Raw genomic sequence first — 27247 nt, forward strand, 5'->3', positions numbered from 1 at the left:
ACTTTTAAAACGTAAAAATTTAAAGTTTCACAGAATTTTTTCTTTATATGCCGCTTCGTTTGTGTGAGGATGCACGGAAACATTAAATGATCACAGCTAACGACAAAATGCAGGAGGCGGGCACTGGCTTCTGTGACCGCTGCTGAGAGTGTCAGTAACATGCATCGTCATTACACGTTCACCGTGAGATCGTCCCGTTCTCCTGTGCAATGTAACAGTGCCGCCGGAACACGGCGGGCAGGTGCGCCACTCTCGGGCAAGCACTGCGTGGAAGTGTGCCTGTGAGGACGGCAACCTCCCACTCCCCGGGAGGTGCAGCTCCGCTCCTGAGGAACTGCAATCACGAGAGAAGGGATGCTGGACGGCCTCTTTAACACAGGGACAGAGGGCTGACGACACCGGTGTTACACGGGAGTCAACTCGCCGCATCCCTGCCGGGACAGTCCTGGCACCTGCTCGGTTGCCCCTCTGGAGTTGTATGGCTCCTGCTGTGGGATGACTTCAACACTGTAGAGCATGTGGGGGTCCTAATATACCTCCACGCAAGTCTCCAAACCTAACTATGCTGCTGTTAATTAAAACAAAAATATTAGTTAAAAAAAGGGGGGGGGGGACAGCTGGGTTAGTTTTGTTCGGTTTCCAGAAGTATTCGCTGGGACCATGTTCTCAAACAGCCTTGTCCTCTCAGATCTGTTTACACGTCCCAAATGGCCTGCACATTCCGTGCTCGAAAGTTAGGAACGTTCAGAAAAGAGGGCACGTGGGGAACTCAAACGTTAGCACAGGGAAAATCTTGGCTTCAAGTCTCGGCGAAGGCCCTGGCCAGTGTGGCTCCATCGGCTGGCTGTCATCCCGGCAATGTGAAGGTCACTCAGTGCACGTGCCTGGGTTGCAGGTTTGGTCCCTAGTTGGTGTGCGTATGAGAGGCAGCCGATCGATGGATCTCTCTCACATCAGTGTTTGTCTCCCTCTTTTTCTCCCTCCCTCCCAAAAAAATAAAATAAAAAATAAAATATCAGAATTACAGCTAAGTTCAAATGTTACTTTTCTGGAAATTCGTACTAGGGAATCAAAAGCACGAAAGAACAGAAAAGAGGTTTTGATGCGGGAGTTAACCTGTGCATGTGGGTAGGTTTTCTGTCTACTCCCAGCACACGCTTAGCGGTGAGCTGGAGCGGCCGCTGCGGCCGTTCGGTGCTGCATGAAGATGCGGTGGCCCCGCTGGGCCAGGAAGGGCATCTCTGGGAACTCGGTCTCTAAGGCTTTCGCTTACATCGCTAAACAGCTAAGTGGTTAGCACTCTTCTGCTCTATGTTAAACGTGCAGAGGAGTCGATCTAAGAGTTCATGTTTTGATTGCAGCCATCATGAAATTAACTTTGCTGCAGAGTTGCTTTTTGCTAAATTCTAATGACTGATCACCATGTGCCCTTATTTAATACTATACAATGGGAGAAGAGACAGAAGGGACACCTTTGAAGAGGTCAAAGGCTGCTCTTTTCCTATGGGTGGTGCAGGGCAGAGGGTGAGGACACAAGGAACGAGACTCGATTCCATTCCACAGGACAGGAGATCCTGTCACTTTACAACTTTTCTGGCACAGTCGGGGCAATACACTTGCTCCTGGTAGAAAACAAAGCGCTTGTTGGCCAGATTCTCGGAGCAATTCTTGCAGTGGAAGCAGTAGTCGTGCCAGGATTGTCCTTCATAGGCCACCACGCTGGAGCCTTTGCCAAACCCAGTGATGGGGTTCTTGCACCCAGCGCATTTCTTGGCCACAAAGTTCTTGTAGCAGTCCACACAGTAATACTGGTCCTCCACAGTGGTGAAACGCTGCCCGGCCAGCTTCTTAGAGCAGTTGGCACACACAAAGCACTCGGAATGCCAGGGCTTATCCTGGTACATGACTCCCCCCGACGTGATGGCCTTGTTGCACTTCACGCACTGCTTGGCAAATTTGGTCTCGTGGCAAGTCACGCAGTAGAAGTCCTCGCCTTTAGGGAAGAAGCTTCCGGTCCCGATGACTTGGTTGCAGCTGCTGCAGGTGAAGCAGTCTTGGTGCCAGACAGTCCCCTTGTACTCCACGTTCTGATCGCCGGCCACGATGGGCTTAGAGCAGCCCTTGCACGTAGGAGACTCCTCCATCATGCTGCACTTGCTGCACAGGATCTCGTCGTCTTTGGCCACAAAGGTCTCGTTGACCAAGGGGTGCAGGCACTTGGCACAGTAGAAGCAGGAGCTGTGCCAGTAGTGGTTCTTATAGCACACCTCCTTGGCGTTCGCGCCGATGCGCTTGTGGCATTCCACACAGGTGTTGGCACAGAACTTGTCAAAGCAGGTCAAGCAGCAGCGGTGGCCGTCCTTCTCCACGTAGTTCTTCCCCTGCAGGGGGTCACTGCAGTGGTGGCAGTTCAAGTTCTCAGCCATGGCGCCCACCGTGTGCCTGCAGGGACCCCGCGCTGGCGGTGTGGAGAATGAGACGTGCTCGGCGAGGGCTGGGGAGGGGTCAGCGGCTTTCGATGTGATGCCTAGGGGTGCTCGGCCGCAGCGCTGTCCTGGCAGGTCACGGCAGCTGTGGTGGCAGCGGCGGATTCCACAATAACTTCTTCTGTATTTGTGTATAAAAACATGCAACGTGATTTTTTTTTAAATGAAAAGAGAACTAAAAGACTATATGATGAAAAATCTCCCTTTCACTCATGACCCCTATTCTCTCTACAAGCAGTCTGATTATCCTTTCAGAGAAATTATAAGTATATCCAGCCAATAGTCTTTAACAGTAGCATTCTACACACTGCTTCTATAGTTTGCTAGTTTTCATTTAACACCATACCCTAGAGATTGATCTTTAACAACACATAGAGCTATACTTTGGTCATTTTAATGCCCGCACAAATGTTCTAATGTAACAAACACACTATTCTTATTTAACAGGGTCCTCTGATGGATATTCAGGTTGTGTTACTGCCTTTTGTTACTAAGAATAAGGCTGCAGTAAATAGTTTTGTAACAGACTTGTGCACATGTTGCTATCATCTATAGGATTTCTATAAGTGAAACTGCTGAATCTAAGAGCGCATATATTTAACATTTGAACAGAATTATCAACTTAACTTTCAAAGAGCTTATACCAATTTACACTCAACATCAATATATTACAGACCTTCACATCCCTTCCAGCTCAATACTGCGTCAAAACTTTTGATCTTTCAGTCCGAAAGGTGAAAAATGGTACTGCATTGTATTTTAATTTTCATTTCCTGGAAGTGGCACATTTTTTTCATTTAAAAGCCATGTATACTTCTTGTGACCTTCTTCTTGTGACCTTGCTGTTCCTTTCCTTTGCCCATTTCTATACTTTCTGACTGGTACATGTGAGATTCATAAAAGGAATTAATTCTTAGTCATCTGTGCTGAAAATATGAAATACTTTTCCCTTTGTTTTTTAACCTTACAGAATGTTCAGAAACATTATATAATCATATTTACTAATATTTTTAATTGTGGCTTTTAGATTTTCAAAAACCCTGGTTAGGAAAACTTTCTCACTCTGGAATTATAAAAACTATTATTCCATTTTCTTTTAGTACTTTTATGGCTTTGTTCTTTACACTAAAATTCTTCAATCTACCTGATGTTTATTGGCTTGGCCAAAAAGTCACTGTTTTTTCCACAGGATGGCTCTAGTAGCCCTCAGTTGTCTTTAACTTCATTCAAAACAATTTGGTATATTGTATTGTGACAGCTGTCATATCAGCATGCACTTAAAAAAACTTACCAAAATTGGTGAATTCTTGTGCAGCCATTTTAATATTGAAGATGGAAGAAGATATGCAACATTTTTGGTGTGTTGTGCTTTATTATTTCAAGAAAGGTACAAATGCAACTGAAATGCCAAAAAAGATTTGTGCAGTGTATGGAGAAGGTGCTCTGACTGATTGAACATGTCAAGAGTGGTTTGCAGTTTCTTGGCACTACTGACATTTTGGCCAAACAACTCTTTGCTGTGGGGCTGTCTTATGCACTGGAAGATGTATAGCAGCACCCCTGGGCTCTCCCTACTGGAAGCCAATAGTGGGAGAGAGCCAACGGACTCAAAATGTCCAAATCAATGAAGTTATTGGTGGAAATGAAAAAATGTAATGGACATTTTGGCCAGCCCAATATTACATTCTAAGTAGTGAGAAAAGACCCAGCTTCATCACAAAAACAATTTGTTTCTCATTTGTTAAAATAAAACTGAGTGCTATTTTACAAATACAGGGGTGGGCAAAAGTAGGTTTCCAGTTATATAAATAATACAGTAATAAATAATACAAAAATAAATTATTTCGCATATGCAACTGTAAACCTACTTAAAAAAAAAGATTTTATTTTTAGGGAGGGGGAAGAGAGAGGGAAGATAGGTTGCCTCTTGTATACCCGCATGCCCCCAACCAGGAACCTGGCCTGCAACCCAGGAGTGACCTGACCAGGAATCAAACTGGTGACCTATTGGTCTGCCAGGTGATACCCAACTCCCTGAGCTACACCAGTCAGGGCTCAACTGTAAACCTACTTTTGCCTATCCCCATATTCTTCAATTTTGATTAAGAATTTTATACTCTGCCTACTATATACTTAGATATCCAGGAAAAAAATGATCACAAGAATGATTGTAGTATAATTTAATTAATGTTGGTTTTATTTGAAACTATCACTAGCTGCATTCATGGTAATATAGCTTTGCAGTGCTCAACCACAACTCAAACAGGAATTTTTCTTTTTTTAAAAGACTATTTTTAGAGAGATGGGAAGGGTGGGAGAAGGAAAGGGAGAGAAACAATGATGTATGTGAGAGATACATTGACTGGTTGCCTCTCCCATGCCTCCAACCCAGAAACTCGGCCTGAACCCCAGGCGTATGCTGACCGGGAATCGAACCAGCGGCCCTTTGGCTCACAGGTCAGCACTCACTCCACTGAGCCATTCCAGCCAGGGCAAACAGGAATTTCTTGTAAACATTTTATTACCACATGGTGGCTGACAACTGAGTTAAAAAACCTAGGTTTTTAGGATGTCTTAGGTATGACTCTCACTGTTATATCAGAAATGACATTCTGGAGCATTTAAGACCGTGTTTCCTGGCATGTCATCAGTTTGGCTCAAATAAACTCTCATAAAAGTTTAGCACCGACTGGGTGCTCAGTTGGTTAGAGTGTCATCTCCATACACCAAGGTTGCAGGTTCAATCCCTGGTTAGGACACCTGCAAGAATCAACCAATGAATGTATAAATAAGTGGAACAACAAATTGATGTTTTCTCTCTCTTAAATCAATAAAAATTAAAACAAAAAACAAAGAACAAGGAATAGTCTATACTTATACAGATGGAACAATTCCACTGACAGGTGTATCTTTAACAAGCTTAATAGGAACTAGGTAAAAGGAGCATCATAAACTGAGGGCCACGGATGTCTAACTGATTTTTTCATTTGGAAGAATCCATAAACTTTATTTCCTTTAAAAGTCCAGGCCTCTGAGTAGCTGAAGCAATAACGCTTTTACAGTACATTCCGTATCATCGGGGGAAATACAGGGTGCTAGGCGCACAGACCCGCGCGGCACGAGGACCTAACGTCGTCCAGGGAGCCAGGAAATGTCTACTGGAGGAAATATTTATGTCGAAACCTAGAGGATGGGAAGAGTAGACAGGCAGAAGAAGTCACTTGGCCCAGGGTTTGAAAGGCAACTAGGCCATGTTCTGCTTGCTTGCGGCTAACATTTGTACCCTTACAAGGCAGACTGGAAAACCAGGCAAGGCATGTCTTCTAGACTGGTCCTTCCAACTGACTTTTTTTGCCACATATATGGCTCACTTATGAAGTATTAGAATTAAAATCAGTACTAAAGGAAAAGCTCAATAAAGCCTATAACCCAGGCCATAAAACACTGAATTCCAAGTGTGCATATCTTGAAATTTCTTCTTTATAAACATATTTACTAAACAAAGAAGGAAACAAAATATTCAAGAGTGAAGTTTAGCTATTAATTAAAAAATACGAACCATTTTAATTACACAAGTATGCTATTTTTACAGGTTATATCTATGAAAGACAAAAGGTCATTTTAAGTCATTAAGGTGAGGTACCAATATTAGATATAACTAACCAAATAAGATAATTTCTGATCACTTACAGTCTCTGATTTACAATGGTGGAACTTACGGTTTTTTTTGACTTTATGATTGTGTGAAAGCAAAACGCGCTCAGTGGAAACCTCACTTGATCTTCAACTCTGAGCTTTCCCCAGGCCAGCAGTGTGTGGCGCGCTCCTCCTTCGTGCTGGGCAGTGGGAGGGGGACGGTTTCGCCCCACCACAGGCTGATGTGAGTGCTCTGAGCGTGTTCAAGGCAGACCAGGCTAAGCTGTTTGGTAAGGGTGTTAAGTACATTTCCAACTTGTATTTTCAAATTATAGTGAGTTTACTGGGATATAAACCCCATCATAAGTCAAAGAGCATCTGTATACAACTTTCTAGTTGGTAATGTTTTGATTACATAAGAGTACTTAGGGGAAGGTTGATGTCCCAAGTAAAACAATACCTTAAAGACATGGAAAGCTATGTAAATCCGTTTCCTTTATAGCATGTACTTTGTAAGCTATAGATTTCAGAATCTGTAACTAGGATAGTACCATGGTCATCTTTTTAAGGCTGTGTGTACGACTCAGTTCTGCCAACAGTTCTGTAACTCAGGGCAAACACAGATTCTAAGACTCCATTTATCTCTGAAATAATCATATAAGTTCAATCATATAAACATGTATATAAGATTACTTCCACTCTAAAAATCAATGACTATTTGTATCTCATTAGGTACAGTTACTTGATTTCTCTGCATTTTAGTTATCTAAATGAATCAGGAAACATGCACAGTAAATAAAAAATGCCTCAGTCCCACCAACAAGAACGGACAACACCTCGAGGCTTTACGGCAGCCCTTGGTTAAGCAAAATCAATATGGCCACAGGCTGACAGGAAGTATCTAAGTTACAGTGCACACAGACTGACTTAAAGGTTGTGTGTGTGTGTGTGTGTGACATACCACGGCATAAAAGAAAACCCATTTGGCGTTCTTAAGGCAGAAGTTAAACATACAGGGTGGGGCAGAAGTAGGTTTAATGTGGTACATGTGGAAAATACAATGGACAAATAGTAATACAAGAATAAACTCTGCTTTGTGTACTTGGAACTGTGCACAGACTGCCAGCTCACCTGTGTGTTCACAGTCGCGTCATCTCTGGATGTCTGTATATTGGGTGTGAGCATGAACTCGAGGTATCCTTGGGTTTCTTTCACCAGCTCTTTGTCTTCCTTCAGTTCTTCTCTCTATTCCTGGTTTCCTTCTACTTAAACTGCCATTTTTAAAAAAATTAAATTCACTGAGGTGACACTGGTTACTTATATAGGTTTCAAGAATACAATCCTATGATACAGACTGCCATTCTTATACTCACTACCCAGTGTCATCCCTTGCTCATGTCAGTTCTTTGAAATATTTTTGACCACGAATCACATTACTTTTTATAACAGAAACTGAACTTAAAAGATGTAGACATCACACAAATTAATTCAATGGTTATTTTAAAAGTAGAAAATAACACAAAGTCAGTTGCCAACTTAGAGGATTTTATACATTAGAAAGTGTTCTCTATTATTTCCATGGTCTGAAATTTATTCAAGAAAACAGATTGATTTCTAAACATTTATTGTATCTTTCTTGGCTGGAAACAGAATAAAGTTTGCTTTTCTTTAACAAAAGTGTCCCAGGGAAACAAAACAAATTAAAACAGAAGTCTTCCTTAAATGTCAGTGATAACTAAGATAGAGTTGCAGTCTTTTTTTTTTGGAATGCTCCGTGCATTTGTGTGCACAGGGGCCATGCTAATCCTCTTCATACTGTTCCAATTCAGTGTATGTGCTGCCGAAGCGAGCGTGGGAGCAGTCTGTTAAAACTCATAAAAAGCTATTGTTAAGATGGTGGTTTTGGCCGTTTTGCAGATGGTCCTTCTGAGTTAGTTCTGTTATCAATGTTATTTTCATCTTCTGCATCATCTTCATCATCACCTTTTAAAATAAACATTTGTTGTATGATAATATGTTCAGTGGTTGAAAGAAATATAATTAAAATGGTTGAAAACGAGACCATTTTACTTTAGGATTAATAAAACCAGGCATATGCCAGATTTGAAATGTGGTATCAATAAAGAGATTTCAGTCATTTTGGTGTTTAAAACCTTTTCTTTCTATCACTTTGTTAAAAGCTTCACGTAATCATAAAATTCACTCTTTTAAAGTACACAGCTCACTGATTTTTAGTGTGTTCACAAGGTTGTGCAGTTGCCACCACTATTTAATGCTAGAACACTCGCGTCACTCCAGAAAGAACTCCCATACCACAAGCAGTCACTGCCTATTCCCTTCAGTCCTTGACAACCCCTTGTCTACTTGCTGTCTCTACAGATTTCCCCATCCTGGACATGTCACAGAGATGGAATCACTCAATAGGTGGCCTTCTGAATCTGGCTTCTTTCACTCAGCACGTTTGCAAGGTTCATTCATGTTGTAGCATGCACCTGCACTTCATTCCCTTTTATTGCTGAACCATATTCCACTACATGGATACACCACAGTTTGTTTATCCACTCATCAGTCGATGAGCATTTGTGCCGTTTCCACTGTTCAGCTATTATGGACATTGCTGTTATGGACATTGCTGTATACCTTTTTGTGTGGACGTTTCCTGTTCTCTTGGTTGAACTAGGAGTGGAACTGCTGGGTCAGACGGTAACTTTGTATTTACCTTTTTGAGGAACTGCCAAGCTCTCTTCCAAAGAAGTAGGCCATTTTACATTTTCACCAGCAACGTATGAGGGCTCCAATTTCTTCATATCCTAGACAACACTTGCTATTGTTCTCTTTTGATTATAGCCATTCTAGTGGGTACATCGTGGCATCTCACTGTGGTTTTGATTTGCATTACCCTGATGGCCAATGATGCTGAACATCTTTCCATGTGCTTACTGGCCTCACATATTGGAAGGACTGTCTACTCAAATCCTTTGTATATTTGGTAATTGGATTATTTGTACTTTTAGTGTTAAGTTCTATCACTCTTCCTTAATACTTACAGTTTTTTATTTTGTATGTTACTTGATGAGATATAATTCATGTAATATAAAATTCCCCATTTCATCTCTATCACTTTATTTAACGGAGGCAATTCAAACCTAAGCTTTATGGGGGTTTCATTAAGCAAATCATAGAAAAACATGTTCACATATTACTGACTCACCATTAGTAGAACAGTAGCAGTTATTTTTCCAATAGTAATAACAGATTTTAAAAAATGACTCCAGCTACACTCTTGTCCTTATGCCAACAACATTTTCAACAGAAATAGAGCAGGGGGCAGTTATTTTTCCAATAGGAGAATATAGAACCATTAACAGAATGGGTGGCAGTTATTTTTCCAATTTTTTTCCAATAGTAATGACAAATTTTGAAAAACGACTCTAGCTATGCTCTTGTCCTTATGTCAACGACATTTTCAACAGAGAGGTACTCCTGGAGCCACCAGACAGGACTTCATTCTAGATATATGTGACTCGGAAACAATCTATTATCTGAACTCAGTGTAATGTTCCAAACCGTCTCCTTCACATTATTTGGAACTATTAAGAAGTAATCAAGATGGAAAAGGAAAGCACAAAGTTTTCACTATTCTACAGAGGAGTTAAGCCCTGACCCTAATATTTAGTTCTTGGGTTCTTCAGGGTAGTCAAAATGTACCTACTTATTTCTGCATTCAAGACAAGATTTTTAAAAAATATTAAAGCAGTTAAATTTCACGTTTCTACTTCCAGACTGCACCTACAAAACTGGGATATGGGAGAGCAGTGCCTGGGAGCCTTAAAACTTGTTAATTAAACTGAAATCTATCTCAACCTTCAAAACCTGTTCCTATTCTTTGACAGATTGCTATCTTCCACGCGTTTGTGATTTCACACCTTGTAAAACTCCCTTTCTTCCTTCAACGCCCAGCTCAAGTCATGCCCCCTCTGAAACCTTCCCGGGTTCTCCCGATTTGCAGATATAAGATATAGATGGTCCTGGGGTCGTACTTCCACTGTTTATTACCTAACCCCGCACCACTCGGGTCCACAGGGAGAGTAACTCAGTCGCATTCTTTCTCCAAAACTCAGCCCAGTGCCTGGCACAAAGTAGGCAGTTCAGCGCGCGCGCCCGCGTGCGTGCGTGTGTGTGTGTGTTTTATAAATGAAGAGAAATAGAGTCGTGAAAACGTTTAGGTAGAAGCAGCCCAGATAAATCAGCCCAGATTCCGCCCAGATGCGGCGGAAGGTGTCAACAATTTTTAGGTGGCATTTTTACCCTCTCGGGGCTCACTTTCTTCAAGTACGATACTTTACACGGGATCCCCAAACAGATTTTCCCGAGCTCCCCTTCCCCGCCCTCCACCCTCTCAGAACTCACCGTCCAAGGCCTCGTCTGGAGCCACCGCCACCCTGCTCCGCGCTTCCCGCTGTTCCAGGGGGCCCAAGAGCTCGGCCACCAGCTCTCTCATCTGGGCCACGCCGGACAATAGGCCCCGGAAAGGGTCGGCGTCGTCGCCCGGCGCCTCACAAGGCACCCGTAGCTGCCGCCGCTGCCCGTCCAAGCCTACGTACTCGCCCAGTACCTCCATGGCAACCACTGTGCTTCCAGAACGCGCCAGGAGAGTACCACCCGGAAGCGGAAACCAGCTCGCCGCGGAATCAGGCGGGAGCAAGGAGAGGAGCGACTTCCGTTTGTTGGAAGTCGCTCCTCCCCTTCCTTGGCTTCCTTTCTTTAGGATTGGTTCCTGGGGCTCAGGACCCGCCTCCTCCGGCCACGCCTCTCGTGGTCGCTTTTTCCCGCCTCCGCCGGTGCAAAGCTGTGGTCCTGTGACAGTTGAGGATGGCGGGAGCTGACGGTCCCGGTGGGCGGCAGTCGGAACTGGAGCCCGTGGTATCGCTGGTCGACGTCCTTGAGGAGGACGAGGAGTTGGAGAACGAGGCGTGCGCCGTGCTGGGCGGCAGCGACTCCGAGAAGTGCTCCTATTCGCAGGTGGGCGCGCGGCGGGGGCCTTGCCTCCCTCGGGCTCCCGCGGAACCTTCTCTTCCCCGCAGGACTTGTCCGGTTCCCGCCAGCCGCGGCTGTCTCCCCCGCGGTGGACTGGAGCCGCCGTTCGTCGTAGGCTTCCCCATCCCAGGCCCAGCTGCCCTTTTACCTTCAGCCCGAGTCCAAGATGGACCCCCTCCGCCTTCGGCCCTCCTCCGGCCGCTCAGGATTCTCCAGGCTTTGGCCCCGGGGCAGCTGCTCTTGTCTTCCTCTCTGTGTCTCTTCGGTGCCCGGCTGGTTTTCACGCAGCCATTCCCGTGACTCTCAGAGCTTCGTCCCTACTTTTCCCTCTCTTGAGTATTTATTGTGAACCGAATGGGGGAGTCAAAGCAGGATTAAAGGAGAGAGCCCTGGCTTTGAAAATCTCCCGGATGGGCTGGGCTCCTTGACAGTCGGTTCCTTTGCAATTTAGTTTAGCTAGTCGTCTTTGGGGGAGACGAAACAAGTATTGTGTCGTTCTGCAGTCTACCCCCTTGGGGACAGGAATCAGAAGCGCAGATGGCACTGACAAGGGGGTGGGAGGGAGAGAAAGATCTGCTTGAAGAGGAAATTCGGCGTTGGGAAGACGCGAACAGGGATTTGAGGGGGTGTGATGTGGCGTGGTGTGACTCAGCCTGTGTGTTTCTAGGTGCAAAAACGGATTGAGGTGGGTAGAAGGAAACTAACGAAGGGTGAGCGTTGGGAGGATGAAGAAGTGGTCTTCCACGGCAGTGGGAGGGAACCCTGGGGAGTGAGGACAGTCGTGGGGTCTTTCCGCGGTGTGGGCCGAGGTCACAATACCCCTTGTTGTCACTGACCAGTTGAGTTGACACTGCAAAGAGGTTAGACTGTGAAATACGCCAGGCATCCAGAGACTGCCCCGGGTGTTGGCTGGTGTTGAGAGCCTTTGGTCACCTGACACTAACACACCTTTTCCTCTGCTTGTCTTTAAAAAAAAAAAGTCTGTACATAAGCTATTTTTGGAATGTAGTGAGCTTTATAAAAAGGAACTTAAACTTTCTATTGTAGTAAAATATGTGGGAGATTGTACACATCATGTGTAGGGCTTGAAAACAAACCCGCGGAGGTGGGAGCCTGCCCCCCCAGAGCGGGAAGTGGAAGGCTCCCTGTGTGCCCTCCTTCCTGCAGGAGGGGGTCAGCAAGATCTGTGAGGGTTTTGCCTGTTGTTCTCTTCAGCTGTTTATTTTAAAACATCTTTAATCTACAAATAAGTTGAAAGAATACTAGGAATACTTGGGTTTCTCTAACATATATTCATCTTTTAACATTTTACATTTACCTTTCTCTTTTTCTTTATAACAAACTTTCTTTTTTGTTTTGTGATGAACCATTTGAAAATAAGCTGCAGATGTCACCACACTGCACCTCTAAGTGTTTCACCATGCATCTCCTTTTTAAAAAAGGGGGAGTTTTTTTTAACGTGTTGGTTTTCTCTTTGGTGGAATCCCAAGCATTTTGCACAGTTGAAGGGTGATACTACATAAGCCTACACGCATTCTCCTCCATTTCCACGTGTTAAAATGATGAAGCAGACCAGCTTATTCATAGCTAATTGAAGATATTAAACTTTCTATTATTGTATTTATTTATTTATTTATTTATTTACTTGTAAAAGTTATTTATTTTTAGAGAGAGGGAGAAAGAGAGGAGGAGAAGCATCAGAGGGACCTGACCTGCAACCCAGGCATGCGCTCTGACTCAGAATCAAACCAGTGAGTTTTTGGTTCACAGGCCCGTGTTCAATCTACTGAGCCACACAGGCAGGGCAGAACTTCCCATCGTTTTAAGAAAAATTGTGTGAAAACAAGCACTAGGAAGGTCCTGGCCGGGCAGCTCAGTTGGTTAGAGCGCTGTCCCCATACACTGTTGCGTTGGGACCCCAGTCAGGGCGCACACCAGAATCAACCAGTGAGTGGAACCACAGATCAATGTTTCTCTTTCCTCCCTCCCTCCCCGCCTTCCTCTCTCTGTAAAGTCAATAAATAAAAAAGAGAGAGAAAGAAAACACATTGGTGATAAAAAAAACATCCAACAGTGTTTGAGTACTCTTGTATATGCTTTTTTATTAGTGTTTGTGGTTTTGCAGGAAGACCCTGAGCACAGATGATCTGATTTCAGTTATTTCTCAGGTCTCAGTAGGGCATTAGGGAGCTGTGCCGTATCTCATTAATTCTCTTTTCCAATCTCGGGGCTGTCTTCCAGGGCTTTGTGAAGAGACAAGCGCTGTATGCTTGTAGCACCTGTACCCCCGAGGGAGAAGAACCAGCAGGCATTTGCCTCGCTTGCAGTTACGAATGTCACGGAAGTCACAAACTCTTCGAGCTGTACACTAAAAGGTAAAGACAGTCAGGTTGGTGCTGAATGCCTTTGAAATGTGTAGATTCCTTCCCAGCTATGTTCTTTTCTTAATCTTGCTTTTCCGGTCAAACTGGCTGTGCACTGGTGAAATTTATTATAGTTGTTTTATATAATACTATTCGAGAAATAGCTTTTCTAGAGGGCCTTTTAAAATATAATTTTGGTACTAACTCAAACTACTCATCATTCTCTGCCGTTAATTTACTTGTGTCTCTGGATGTTGTATCGATCATTATCTCTGCATGTTAGCTTCTAGAATTGTTAAATCTGAAGAAATTCCGTGTTGGAGAAATTCTGAATTGGGACACATGAGTAGCAACCAAAGCCACTTTTTAGATCCTAGAATCGATTGGAAAGGGATGAGGCTATGATATGAACTTTAAAAAGTCATTAGCTTTAAAAGGAAGATTAAAATGGGCTCTTCTTCCTTTGTTTCAGAAATTTTCGTTGTGATTGTGGAAACAGCAAGTTTAAAAATTTGGAATGCAAATTATTTCCTGTAAGTAAGAGCACTATAACTGTAAATGCACTGAAAATAGCTGAAATTGACATTTGACAGAGGGGATAAAAACCAAACATTTTCCAAAAAGGAAGTTCTTGTGCTTATTCTTTGCAAACGGGCAAATCAATATTAGGCTCCATTTTTTATTCTATTGGAGAACGAGGTAAGCTGTTCAGAGCCTACAGTATAGGTTGTAATTAAGATGAAATGTTTGGGGGAACGTTCTGTGCAGTGATTCAGGTTTAACTATGTTGCTTGTGCTCATGCGCTAATGCTGTCACAGCAAAAGCTATGACTCTAGAAACAAGGACAGACCTTGGTGATAATGAGCGTGGGCTAGATGCGCACGGGAGGTATTCACTGCTCTTTGGCTAATAAAAACTATGCTCATACAACAACTTAGTGAAATGACAAATGAAAGAAAGGGATTTTATATTATTCAGTCATAATTGTTAAAACTATAATGCTTTCCTCTCCTTTAAAGGTTACTTTTAGACAATTTTCTTGTCTGTTTTTATTTTTACCTCCTAGTGACCTGGGGACTTTAGCTATTATAGCCAGCTGTTAAGAAGTACTTAGAAATTCTAGGCCAATGTCAGTTTACATAGATTGATAATTAATATTTATGATTAACTTTTATTACGATTTTATTAAATGATTTTATTAAAAAGTATATTACTTTTCCCCCAGTTACTACAAAGAAGGTACAAAAATGAATATTCTTTGTTTCCTGTGTCCTGGAAAAAGTGTCCCTTTAATAGAAGTGAATGGTTTTACTTTGTATATTTAATGCAGAAATTTGTTGAATGCAAGAATGTCATGATGTATGAAATTACAGTTATATTAGAACCTATTTATCGAAATTAATATTTTTCAGGACAAAGCAAAGATAAATTCTGGCAATAAGTACAATGACAACTTCTTTGGATTGTATTGCACTTGCAAGAGACCCTATCCTGACCCTGAAGACGAGGTAGGAGAACGGGGGTTAACGTTGGGGCTGTATCGTCTCCACCTTCACTCCTCAGCCTCCTGGCGTGTCTGGGCCTCTGTAGCTGTTCAGGGGGAATTGGGCGATGGTGAAGGATTCTGGATTTGTCCCTTTTGATGAGTCCGGGCTGGATTTATGACTGGTACAGACCTCAGCTGTTCTCACTCTTGTATCACGGGAATGCAGTGCTGAGCAGGACTTTCCCAAAGCTGGGACCTGACTCCTTCCTCTGCCTGCCTGCTTGCTCTGCTCCCCGGAACACTTCCCAAAAAAGGACCTTCAACTTCTTGCCTCCCTGGAAGGGAAGAGTGTATTTAAATGATCCTTTAAAATTTTTCAGTTTGCAATATACACAGAATTTCCCCTGGCTGGGTAGCTCAGTTGGTTAGAGCAGCGTTCCAATACGCCAGGGTTGCGGGTTCGATCATCATTCAGGGCACGTGCAAAAAGCAAGCAGTGAATGTGTAAATAAGTGGAGTAACAAATCGATATTTCTCTCCCTCCCTGCCTGTCTCTCTCCATAATAAATATATATATACACACACAAAATTTAAAATGTTCTTCCTCATGCCTATACCTTCTTTCTCCCAGATACAACCACTGGGAGCATATATTTTAGACCTCTTTCTGTGCACATATAAGTGAGTGAATGTGTGTTTCAGTTTATTGTTTCTTTTCTCTTAACAAAAGTGAAATTTTATACATTCACTTCTGCAACTTTTCTCACTTATCAGTGTATCTTTAACAAGCCATAAGTTAGTTACCTAAGTATTCTTTTTTTTTTTTTTTTTTTTTTTTAAGGAAATCGTTTCTTTTTTTTTTTTTTAAGATTTTATTTATTTATATTTCGAGAGGGAAGGGAGGGAGGGAGAGAGAGAAACATCAATGCGGCCTGCAACCCAGGCCTGTGCCCTGACTGGGAATCAAACCTGCGATGCTTTGGTTCGCAGCCCGTGCTCAATCCACTGAGCTATGCCAGCCAGGGCACTTATCTAAGTATCCTATAGCAGAACAGCATTTTCTATTTTTTCAGTATTATAAAGAAGGCTACTGTGGTGAATACACTTACTTATACAATAATATAAATGGGTGAACTCCAGCAGGATTTATGTAGAATGGATACCTAGAGGTAGAATTGATGGGTCAAAGGATATCTGTGTTTAAAATTGTGATCAGCCCTGGCTGGTGTGGCCAGTGGATCAAGTGTCAGCCTGAGAACCAAAGGGCCACTGGTTCGATTCCCAGTCAGGGCACATGCCTAGGTTGCAGCCTAGGTCCCTAGTTGGGGGTGTGTGAGAGGCAACTACACATTGGTGTTTCCCTCTCTTTCTCCCTCCCTTTCTCTAAAAATAAATACATAAAATCTTGAAAATATATATATATATATATATAATTGTGATCATGTCCGTGAAAAGGGTTTAAACACCAATAGAGTGTGCTAGTTTTTTCACCAAAAGTCTTGTCATCCTTACATATTACCAGTTTTTTAGAATTTTGCCATTCTCATAGATGAACATCATCTTTAAAAAATTTTCTTTCCTTGATCATGAGTGAGATCATGCATCTTTTCATGAGTTTATTGGAAGTTTGTAGTAACCTTCTATCTGAACTGTTCTTTTACATCTGGCCCATTGTGTCATTGGGTTGGATTTTGTTTATGTATTTACTGATTTGAAAAGAGTCTTTTTGTTTAGATAAATTAGTTTTTTGCCATCTTCCTTTTGTCTTAGAATTTTAATTTAAATTATTTAGAGGAAAAACTTAAAGATCTGTAAGTTAGCAAAGATAAAACCTTAAAATTGAATATTTTAGGGTATGGCATAAAGTTTTATAATACTTTTTTTGAGTCAATAAATTGATCAGGTCAGTGAAAGACAAATACCACATGATCTCACTTATATGTGGAATCTAACGAGCTAAATAACTGATGAACAAAACAAGAACAGAGGCCTGGACACGTGGAACAGACTGACATCTGTCAGACAGGAGGCGGGAGGAGGGGCCTGGATGAAAGAAGGTGAAGGGATTGGCCGAAGAACATATGCATGACCCATGGACATGGACAGGAGCCTGGTGTTGGGTTGGGAGGAGGAGAGGGCAGGGCTGGGAGGAGGAGAGGGGAAGGGAGGGTGGAATGGGGCATCTGTGATAGTGCAAACAGTAAAAATTCAGGCAGCCCTGGCCACCTGGCTCAGTCGGTTGGAGCATTGTCTCATACACCAAAAGGCTGCAGGTTTGATTCCCAGTCAGGGCACAAATTTAGGCTTCAGGTTCACTCTCCAGGTGGGGCGCGTGCAGGAGGCAGCCTGTTGATGTTTCTCTCTCACGTCAGCGTCTGTCTGTCTCTCATCAATAAACATATCCTCAGTTGAGAATTTAAAAACCAGATAAATAAATTGATCAAGGCAGAAGAAAGAATAAAGCTGTTTTTTTTATATATACGTATATATACACACATATATATATATATGTGGAGTTTTTTTCCTGTAAGATACCAGTAATAGAGAACAGACCGAATAACATTGGAATGTTAATCAATAGCTATGAAAGCCTGGGGATAAAAGGAAAATCATTCTAAAAATATTTGCCCCATGGTATATAATTTTTAGGCCAGAATTTATTTATTTAATTAAGTTAGGGAAGTTGTTGCTGTCTATATTATCAAGAGATTGTAACATTTATTTTTCAGTATTTGGCAGCATGATGTGGTAAAAAGTCCCAGTTGTCATAGTCCATATTGGTTAATTCATATTGTCTCCCCGGGCCTGGGTTTCCATAAAGTGAGGATGCGTTACTTACTTACAAAGTTTTGTGAGAATCAGGTATTAAGCAACTCGTGAAAGAGCTTCGACATCTGTTTGCAAACTGCCTACCACACTGGAACCTTCCATAGCCCCAGTTCATCTAGAATGGCCTCTCTCCATCCCTTGGTCTGCTGCCTTTCCTGTCTCCTCGGGTGCCCCCCGGGTAGCGGTCTCACAGATTGAGTGGAGAAGTAGTTAGTATCGAATTTTGTGTGCCAGATTGACTTCCGTGGCCCGGAATTCAGTGGGATCGCTAACATTCAAACTGCTTTTCACGTCAGGTTCCAGACGAAATGATCCAGTGCGTGGTCTGTGAAGACTGGTTCCACGGAAGGGTAAGGAGAGTGCTTGCCTTTTAAGGCCATTGTCTTCACAAAAGCAGAAAAGCTCTTCTCTTTTTGAATTGTTACCACCAACAGTATGTGATACATTATAGTTACTCTTCCAAAAATATACAATAAAGATATGATCAGTGTCCTTTTGCAATACTTGTTTGTAAAACAGTGAGCATTTTGGACAGCTTGGAGGGAGGTCACAAGGAAAATAACTCAGTTTCCTGTATCCGTAGCATCTTGGCGCCCTCCCCCCGGAGAGCGGGGACTTCCAGGAGATGGTGTGCCAGGCCTGCATGCAGCGCTGCTCTTTCCTGTGGGCCTATGCCGCTCAGCTGGCAGGTGGGTGTCTCCGTGGGGTCGGTGTGCCCCAGACTTGTTCTTGTCAGATTAATATGTTCACTCCAGAATTGTGTTTAAAGATTTTATTTATTTTAGGGAAGGGAGGGAGAGAGGGAGAGAAACATTGATGTGTGAGAGAGATATCAATCAGTTGCCTCACACACGCCCCCCAACTGGGGACTGGCCCGCAACCCAGGCATGTGCCCTGACTGGGAATCAAACCAGCGACCCTTCGGTTTACAGCTGGCGCTCAGTCCCCTGAGCCACACCAGCCAGGGCTGAGATGTCTTTTAATCAGGTGAAGTGGTTTCGTTGACTAATAGGTCTGTGGATATGTGTGTGTGGTGTTTTTTTATTGACCCGGCAGTAACCAAACTGTCTGCTGAGGATGATGGGCTGGCTCTGAATGTCGATGGAGTAGGTGATCAGGACGCGATCAAGCCTGAAAACGGAGGTCATCAAGACAGCGTCCTTGAAGAGGATGCTCCAGGACGTGCAAAGGACGCTGCCAAGGAAGTTAAAGCAGAGCAGACAAATGAACCATGTACCAGCTCTAGTGCTGAACCTGACCTCCAGGTAATGAAGTAGGAGCCACAAAAAAAATTAAACTTAACCAAAATTAGTTCTGGAAGCTGTATAGCTTTGGATTTCAATGATATACTTTGCCTAAAGAAGTCTCCTTCCAAATATAAACTAGGATAGGTTTAAAAACATACCTCAGAACTGAATTTTATTTCAGACAGTGTTGAAGAACCAGTGTCTCACCCCCGAGCCACAGCCTGGCTGCAGACTGCAGGCGCTCGCAGCCAAGCACTGCGTGAGGAAGGACTCTGCCACCTACTGGCCCCTGAACTGGCGCAGGAAGCTGTGCGCCTGCGCAGCCTGCATGGTGAGTGGGCCCTGATCCAGCGCGGTGTTGGCGTGTTTCGAGGACGAGTGTCTAAAATAAGAGCTCCTGAAAAGTGTGTTTGTGAAATTGATGTTAGAAGTATAAAGAATAACAATTTTGTATTAAGCAAATTTATGAAATAGTATTTGCAGTGTAAATGCTTGTGGAAGAAATGAAGAACTATGCATTATTTTTATTTATCTTCATTTCAGTGGAAAAAGAGCAATTTTTAGCTTTTTTTATATTGTAGAATTGCTTGAAAACAAATTGTTTGAGAGTTATAGTAAGTCATTAGTTTTTAAGTAAAGATCTCTTAGACTATACAGTATCTGCTAGGAAGTTAGATTTCTAAAAGATTTGGGCAAAAAGAGTAAATCACTCAAGCAATTCTGGTAAAAGGCTGAGGTTTTTCTGCAGTTAATCTAAAAAAGTCTAAATTTTTAGTGATTGTCATGAGGTTGACTTTCTGAGAATAACATGCTCTCTAATGGGGAAACCGTGGTTTTATTTTTTTAAAGAAAATGTATGGCGATCTCGATGTCCTGTTCCTGACAGATGAATGTGACACAGTTCTGGCTTATGAAAACAAGGGCAAGGTTGACCAGGCGGCCGACAGGACAGACCCTTTAATGGACACCCTCAACAGCATGAACCGAGTCCAACAAGTGGAGCTCATTTGTGGTAAATTCTGTTTGAGTGTGAAAATTCATGAAGTTCCAAAGTGTCCTTGACTAGTGAAAAGTATATGTATAAGGAGGACATCTATAATACCTATTAACTTAATACAAAGAAAGTTTACATTTGGAGTTTTATAGCAGATTTCAGCTGTCCTCGCGTAAGGGACGTGTCGCTGGGTGTTCGGTTGCTGTTACCATCGAGTCAGTTGCCTGCTGGAATAATGACGTGCCGGAGAAACCACAGCATGTGCTGCTTTTTGATTAAGGGTAGACGTGTGAGTCAAGAGTATTAGAGAAGGAATTTCTTTTTTCATCCGATGAAAACTAGTTTTCATTTGAGTGTTACGTGCCACCTTTCCGACGGTTCTGGGGGTGGCCGCAGTGGCGCGCGGCAGGCCCCTGGGGGAAGGTGCCCCGCACTCGCACTGCGAGGTTTTGCACCCCTGCGCCCGCCTCTCATCTCAGGGGCTCCTCTCCCTGCTGGCATGTGCGGGGCTGCCGCCGCCTTTGTGCCCCTTCTGTGGCATCGATCTTTTCTGTCTTTCATTTGTGACCATTTGGTGAGTTTCCTGTGGCTTTTATGAGACTAAAAGCTTTGCGAGGATGGGGGTTCCATATAAATGGTTTTCGTGGCCCTGGAGGCGCTGCAGACATAATACAGGTTGTCTCGGGACTGAACAAGTTTTGAAGCTTATTGTTTGCCAGATCTGAGGTGACTTCAAATATTGGGATTCCAGAGGGATAGGAAATCCTTAGCTAATCTCTTTTGAAGTGAGGTTTTCTCTGGTTTTTGAATTTTTCAATAAGAAAAGTGAAAGTATCATTTTTGATACCAAAATGAAGGAATTTGGGAGAAACTGGGAAAAAGGTTCCTTTGCAGGTTTCACTTAAAGAAAAATTGGAACTATTAACTAAGAAATTTAAATTAACTACAATTTAAACTGTATACTTAAGTGTCGGTGGTAAAGAAATATTTTGTTCCTAAAAGCAAATGGCTTATCTATTTCATTGTCTCGATTTAGAATATAACGACTTGAAGACTGAACTGAAAGACTATCTCAAGAGATTTGCCGATGAAGGAACAGTAAGTTGAGTTAAAAGAATTTTAATTGTAGCCTTGCCTATTTTGAATAAACTTTATTTTCTTTGTTGAAAAAAAATGTGCATCTTAGCGCTGGCTGGTGTGGCTCAGTGGACTGAACGCCGGCCCGCGAACCAAAGGGCTGCCGGTTCGATTCCCCGCCAGGGCACACGCCTGGGTTGTGGGCCAGGTTCCCAGTGAGGGGGCTCGAGAGAGGCAGCCAGTTGATATATCTCCCTTCCTTTTTCTCTCTCTCTAAATATAAATAAAAGCTTTAAAAAACACAGAAGAAAAGTGCCCCTTAAACCGGATGCTTGAGAGTTTAATGCAGGCAGAGCTAGCGGACATCAGTGAGAGGCGGTGAACTCCCGCAGACCTGCCGCAGTCCCCGTCCTTCCCAGCCCGGGCCAGGAGGGATGCGGGGCGGAGCGGTCTCCCACGATCTGAGCTGCAGCTTAGGAGGAGGCCGCTGGGTCGGCCACGTGGATTCTGCTGACCTGACCTTCGTTCGAGGAAGGACCCTTGGAAGAGGAAAGAAAACTGACCAATTTAAAGCCAGGCCCCATTTTGGGGGTTCCAGGTTCTATAAAGTAAAAGAGCGTTATGATCAGAGGCCGAAACATTTCTCTCTCCAGCAAGAAAATCTGCGCACGCGTGAGGGGGTCGCTGACTCTGCCGGGTGAAATGCTTTAAACAGTGATCCAGGGAATGTACAAGTGCGTCCTGGCCCTTTGCTGTGCGTGTGTCTGTGATGAGTTTTCCCTTAACTGCTTTTCTGTCTTCCTAAGGCTGCTATAACACAAGTTACCTTTTCTTTTCACGGCCGAAGGTTTATCCTCAGGGACAGTGCGTGTCTCCTCTGTTCCCGCCAGGCGAGCAAGCCCGGTCAGACGAGGGTCTCCTGGGGGAAGTCTCCGCCGGGCCACGTGAGGTCCTTCTGCTCTTTTTCACAAACATGGGAAGGACTTGCAGCTGCCTGCATTCCTGGACAGGGTCGCAGTGCTGCCTTCCTGCAAAACGAGTAGTAAACTCGGGAGTTAGAAGAGCCTTCTCTTAAACAGTTTTCTCACTTTTCAGAGTGTGTTCTTCACCGCCACTGAAAGCACCTTCCTGCTTCCCAACAGTTCTTAAACTAGAGTCGTTCTTTTTTTTTTGCTTGTTTAGTTTCATTTATTCCTTTTTCACATACTGAGTTTCAGTAACAACCATTCATGCTGATCTTACAGTAAGTGAAATTGGGAAGAATTGGAGAACCAACTTTGCATGTAGCATTAAAAATGGTGTCTGTGTCGTAACAGTTTTACAGAGTTATTCTGTTGCAGAGGCTCTCCTCTGGTTAGTGTAGGCTCACGCTACTCTCGCGGGAACTAAGGCCAAGCATGTCCGACGGGTTTAAGGTCTGCACCGTCCGTGGACACTGGCGGCCAGTGGTTCGGGTGTGTCCAGCCGTGGGCGCTTGTGCAGTTTGTGGTGGCAGTACTCTTTGTTCATTCTACTTTACACGTGCACACTTCAAATCACATGAAAAAGACATGTCTTTTCCCATTCACATTTGTAACAGTTTTATTCACAGTTTTCACATGCGTCCTTAACATAGAGATCTTTGTTATCACTAGAGTCACTCTATGAGTCTCTTACGAAGGTAAGAGAGAATTTTTAGTCTGACTGATGATTTGACAGGACAGGAAATACTATTTTTGTTATTTGTTCCATGACATTACTAACTGGATCTTTACCAAACAGAATCCTTAAGTTGATGTAAGGGTTATCTTGTTGGTTTCATTTGTCCACAGAAGATAATGCTAGAGGACTTCTAGACTGCCTCTATTTAATGTTTGTGGCTATTATAAAAACCACTTAGAACCCACAGATTTTCTGAGACAAATCAGTCATTTATTGTTTAACCCAAGAATTTTTCTTTAATGTTTCTACTTTGCATGTTAGCTGTGACCATTTGAGGATGTCTAGAAACTAAAAATTGCATGTTCTTTTAAAAAAAAAATTAAAAAAAAGATTTTATTTGTTAGTAGAGAGAGGGTAAGGAAAGGAAAAAGAGATGGAGAGAAACATTGATGTGTGGTTGCATCTTGCACTCCCCCAACTGGGGACCTGGCCCACAACCCAGGCATTGCCTGACTGGGAATCAAACCAGTGACCCTTTGGTTCACAGGCTGGCACTCAGTCCACTGAGCCACACCGGCCAGGTAAAAATTGGACACTTAATTTGTGTGCTTTTAGGTCTCCCGCAATATCCTTGCAGGAGAACTGTTTTCCTTTTATTGCCCTTCAGTGTAGAATGTTTGTGATCCAGGGTAAGGATAAGTCCTTCCTGTTGGAACTCCCAGGGATCCTGTTTACTAGCATTTTATAAGTGTAAACTTCCAAGCCATTTAGCCAAGTACTTCAGAGCTTTGGCCTTGGTTCTTTCAGAATGTTAGCCATCCGGATCTGGAGTCTGTCAGGGTTCTAATTCCTCAGTGGCTGACCAGCAGTGTTACGCTTAGAGCTTGTGAGACTGGCGTATCGCCCGCTGCTCTGCGGTGGAGTGCTGGCAGAATGTTAGGCTCTCCCATGAGAGGGTTAGTGAGTGTCCTGTCCTAACCCCAGAAAGGCCTCCAAGTGGGCGTGCTGTTTGCGTAGGTCAGCGGCGCCGACCCCTGGGGAGTGGGAGCCGGAGCTTTCACTTTGTTCCCACGTAATTGTCCTCCTGCCTCTCTCCCTCTTGCTCACGAGATTTACTACTTCCTCTCCCTTTCCTGCCCCGCCTTAACTTCTTCATAACGGTAAGCACGTATGACCTGCATAGTTAAAAAGTGATTAAACCTGTCTCGTGATGGCCGTTGGAGAGCTTTAGATCGGATCACTGGCAAGACTGGCTCTCGGGGTGAGCGGGGACTCCTGGGCTGTCCTCGTTTAATTTTCATGCATGTTTTCCCGTTGTCTTTCTTTTTTTAATATTTTGTTTTGATTATATCGTGAACACCTTTGTATCATGCTCCACTCCTTTTTCCAATACAGTGGAAGATAAATTTCTCATTTTTATTGCATAAAATGGATATCCATTTACTAAGAGTAGTGCTTCTATAGTTTTTGCCTATTATTATTGTTGTTGTTTATATACAAGCATCTTTAATTTTGGACTTTTGGAGAGAGAAAAGTTTTTAGGTTCCTTTTATTCAGGAAAGAAGAAAGCACAACTATCAAAACAAAACACTTCTATTGTTTGTTTGTTGTGAGTGCTCACGTGGAGCCGAGGCACATTCCCAGAACACAGCTGTGGGATGAGACAGCCATTGTCTAGGAGACCTTTGAGTTCTCAAGTTTTTGTGCCGGCTCTGACACTTTTTTTTTTTTAAAGATTTTATTTATTTATTTTTAGAGAGGGGAAGGGAGGGAGAAGGAGAGGCAGAGAAACATCGATCAGTTGCCTCTCACACCCCCCAACCGGGGACCTGGCCTGCAACCCAGCCGCGTGCCCTGACCGGGACACCTTTCTGGTCGCAGGACAACGCCCAGCCTGCTGAGCCACACCGGCCGGGGATCTCTTCGAGTTACTATTTATTGAGAACTTACTATGTGCCGAGAGTGTTCTGCAGGCATTGTTTCTCGTCTCTTCAAATGACCATGGCGCAGAGGTGCCGCCTCTATCGTACTGTGCGTACTGTGCATGGTGAAACCAAGTGCGGGGGTGGGGCTCCGAACAGGTTGCTCTCCCCGAGCCTGGGTGAACGCTGTAAAATGGAGATAGCCTAATTAATTACCCATTAAAATAATTACCAGCAGTATTGTTTGGGTCGTTCGTGAATGTTATGACCGGTTATTGCTATTGTGATACAGTTCCCTTTCCTAATCTTTGCCTTTCATCAACAGGTTGTAAAGAGAGAGGACATCCAGCAGTTCTTTGAAGAATTTCAGTCAAAAAAGAGAAGAAGAGTGGACGGGATGCAGTACTATTGCAGCTAGAGTGGGGTGTGGCGCCCTCTCATCCAGGCCGGTGACAATGCCACTTGCTGTCGCAGGAATAAAAGAGGCCTATTTCACATTCGCTCCTCTTCCCGTCCTCTTTGGAGAGGCCTCCTGCCCCGACCCTGAGCTCCCCTCACCCCCCGGCTGCAGTGGCCACAGCATCTGTGCTGAGTTCACAACCAGCCTCTTCCCACTCGGCCAATAGCAGCTCCTTCCACGGACTTCAGCCCCCGCCACTCCCCGTGTCTACCCAGGGTTATTTGCTTTTAACTTTTAAGGAGTTCCATTTGGTTTTGAGAAAGTAAACTAGTTTCTTTTCTACATTTTTGGTGTTTAACTCCCGAATGTATCTACTCTGCCGCAGAGCTGTCGTCTTCCAGGACCTGCTCTGGGGGCCTCTTCCTGCCGGCGAGGACCTGTCTGGGTCCCCTCACCCCTGGGATCGTGGTGCCTTGGGTCACAGCTTCCTCAAGCCTGGTCTGCTCCTTTTCTCACGTGCCTCCTCTCTGAGGCTTGGTCACTGCTTAGAAGGATCTCGAAACTCGTCTCCTCTGGGCCCATCCTCTCGAGTAGCCAGGACTGCTGGTTTTGTGGCCTGGATGTCTGTCACAGGCCAGGAGATTGACTGACGGCAGGATTGAGGAAGCTAACCTTTGATACGAATTTTACTAATAACTTTAAAGTGACCGTCTCATTCGCAGTTCTGCCGGCACTGGCGTATTCGAACTCAGTACTGTCGAGCTCACGGGGCTTCCCGAGAACACTGCCAGCACGGCGTCCCCCTGCTCTGCCTAGAAACTAGACCGGCACTCCCCTGGGGAGCCATGGTGGTTTCCGGAGGCCTCTGGATTTCTTTATATTATCAGGGATACTCTAAGCATATATTAAAAACAAACCTATTTTGATATTCTGTTATGAAAATGTTATTAGAACCCCGATAAATTATTTCTCCCTTTAAATTGTGCTGAAGAGAAAGATACTGGCTTAGCTCACCTGTGGGGGGCAGGGCAGTGCACGCCCCGTTCTGGGAGAGAGGCAGGGTGTGTGGGAGATGCCAGACAAGACCCCGGGCTGCGCGGATGGAGAGCTTTATGTACATAAGTGTTCATGCCCATAGCTGGTTCCCTAACGACTATGAGATCTTTCGAAGAGCCTCATGGAATGTTTAAAACCCCCTATTTGAAGGGAAGTCCTTTCAGCTGGTTTGAAATTTCCTTAGTCCCTCAGTCAGTGTGGAAAACACCTTTTGATACAGTTGTGCTCTCCCTCTGGAGGGAGGAGGCCTTTCCTGGCAGTAGATGATGCTTGGAGGTGTGTGACTGCAAGTATCCGAGCCTCTGGGGCCACGAGTGTTTACAATACTCCTCGGCTCAGCAGTCACTTAGACGAGGGCCCGCCGATCCCTGAAGGAGCTGAGCGAGAACCGCAAGGCCTCCCACCCCTTTCTGCGTCACACCCCCTACTCCCAGGTCCTCGGGAAGAGCCGCGTGCGGAGCTGTAAGGTCCTGCAGCCACGGGAGATGCCTGCGCGCCCTGGGCCGGCCTTGCAGAGAAAGGGTCAACAGGCTGGGGGGGAGAGGTCAGGGCGTCTTTGCCGTGGAGTCTCCAGCTGGGGGGACTCTAACCAAGTCAGGATTTCTGCACCCCCCTCTGCAAGGTTTCCCAGGTGGATCGCTGTGGCCTGAAAGTGTGTGTATCTTCTCAATCGTCTGACTACCAGAAGGTCCTCCTTCGGACAGGCCAGGACCAGGTCTCAGAGGTGACGCGCTGCCGTACCACAGTTCCAGTCGCCTGGTGCCGAAGGGCTTGTTTTATGAAGGGTACTGCTCCTCCTTTTACATTAACCAGAAAACCTCTTTTTTTACCTTTTCTTCACAACTAGTTTTCTTACTGACTGTATGGGACCGTCTCTTCTTGTAGAGACTGATTCTGGCCAACATGTGGCAGTTGATGCATGTTTTATGCACAGAAGAATATGGTATTAGTTGCTTTTAAGGAATTCTGGCATTGTATGTCCATTTTTGTAGGATTGTTACTGGACTTATAATTGCATACTAAACTTCAATCAGGTTTCTGTAAAATTAAATAAAGCCAATTCAAAATAGTG

The 27247-nt window shown here is 44.0% G+C and overlaps 3 protein-coding genes across 3 annotated transcripts; 1 reads left to right on the forward strand and 2 right to left on the reverse strand.

The window, feature by feature from the left end:
* Positions 1–1044: 1044 nt before the first annotated feature.
* LOC114492948 (four and a half LIM domains protein 1-like) lies at positions 1045–11918 on the reverse strand. The gene is made up of 2 exons (XM_036013509.1): positions 10533–11918; positions 1045–2607 (listed from the first exon to the last, which is right to left on the reverse strand). The coding sequence occupies exon 2, from the start codon at positions 2424–2426 to the stop codon at positions 1578–1580; it is 849 nt and encodes a 282-aa protein (XP_035869402.1). The 5' UTR covers positions 2427–2607; positions 10533–11918; the 3' UTR covers positions 1045–1577.
* On the reverse strand, positions 7647–10772 carry GON7 (GON7 subunit of KEOPS complex). Its single transcript, XM_028507592.2, has 2 exons — positions 10533–10772; positions 7647–8105 (listed from the first exon to the last, which is right to left on the reverse strand). Exons 1-2 carry the CDS (start codon positions 10741–10743, stop codon positions 8011–8013), a joined length of 306 nt encoding a protein of 101 aa, XP_028363393.1. The 5' UTR covers positions 10744–10772; the 3' UTR covers positions 7647–8010.
* Positions 10772–27247, forward strand: UBR7 (ubiquitin protein ligase E3 component n-recognin 7). Its single transcript, XM_028507591.2, has 11 exons — positions 10772–11144; positions 13401–13534; positions 13995–14055; positions 14936–15031; positions 18135–18188; positions 18422–18527; positions 18895–19103; positions 19267–19416; positions 19935–20097; positions 21116–21177; positions 25045–27247. Exons 1-11 carry the CDS (start codon positions 10995–10997, stop codon positions 25135–25137), a joined length of 1278 nt encoding a protein of 425 aa, XP_028363392.1. The 5' UTR covers positions 10772–10994; the 3' UTR covers positions 25138–27247.

This window comes from Phyllostomus discolor, chromosome 1 (genome assembly GCF_004126475.2).
Source record: "Phyllostomus discolor isolate MPI-MPIP mPhyDis1 chromosome 1, mPhyDis1.pri.v3, whole genome shotgun sequence".
Taxonomy (NCBI): domain Eukaryota; kingdom Metazoa; phylum Chordata; class Mammalia; order Chiroptera; family Phyllostomidae; genus Phyllostomus; species Phyllostomus discolor.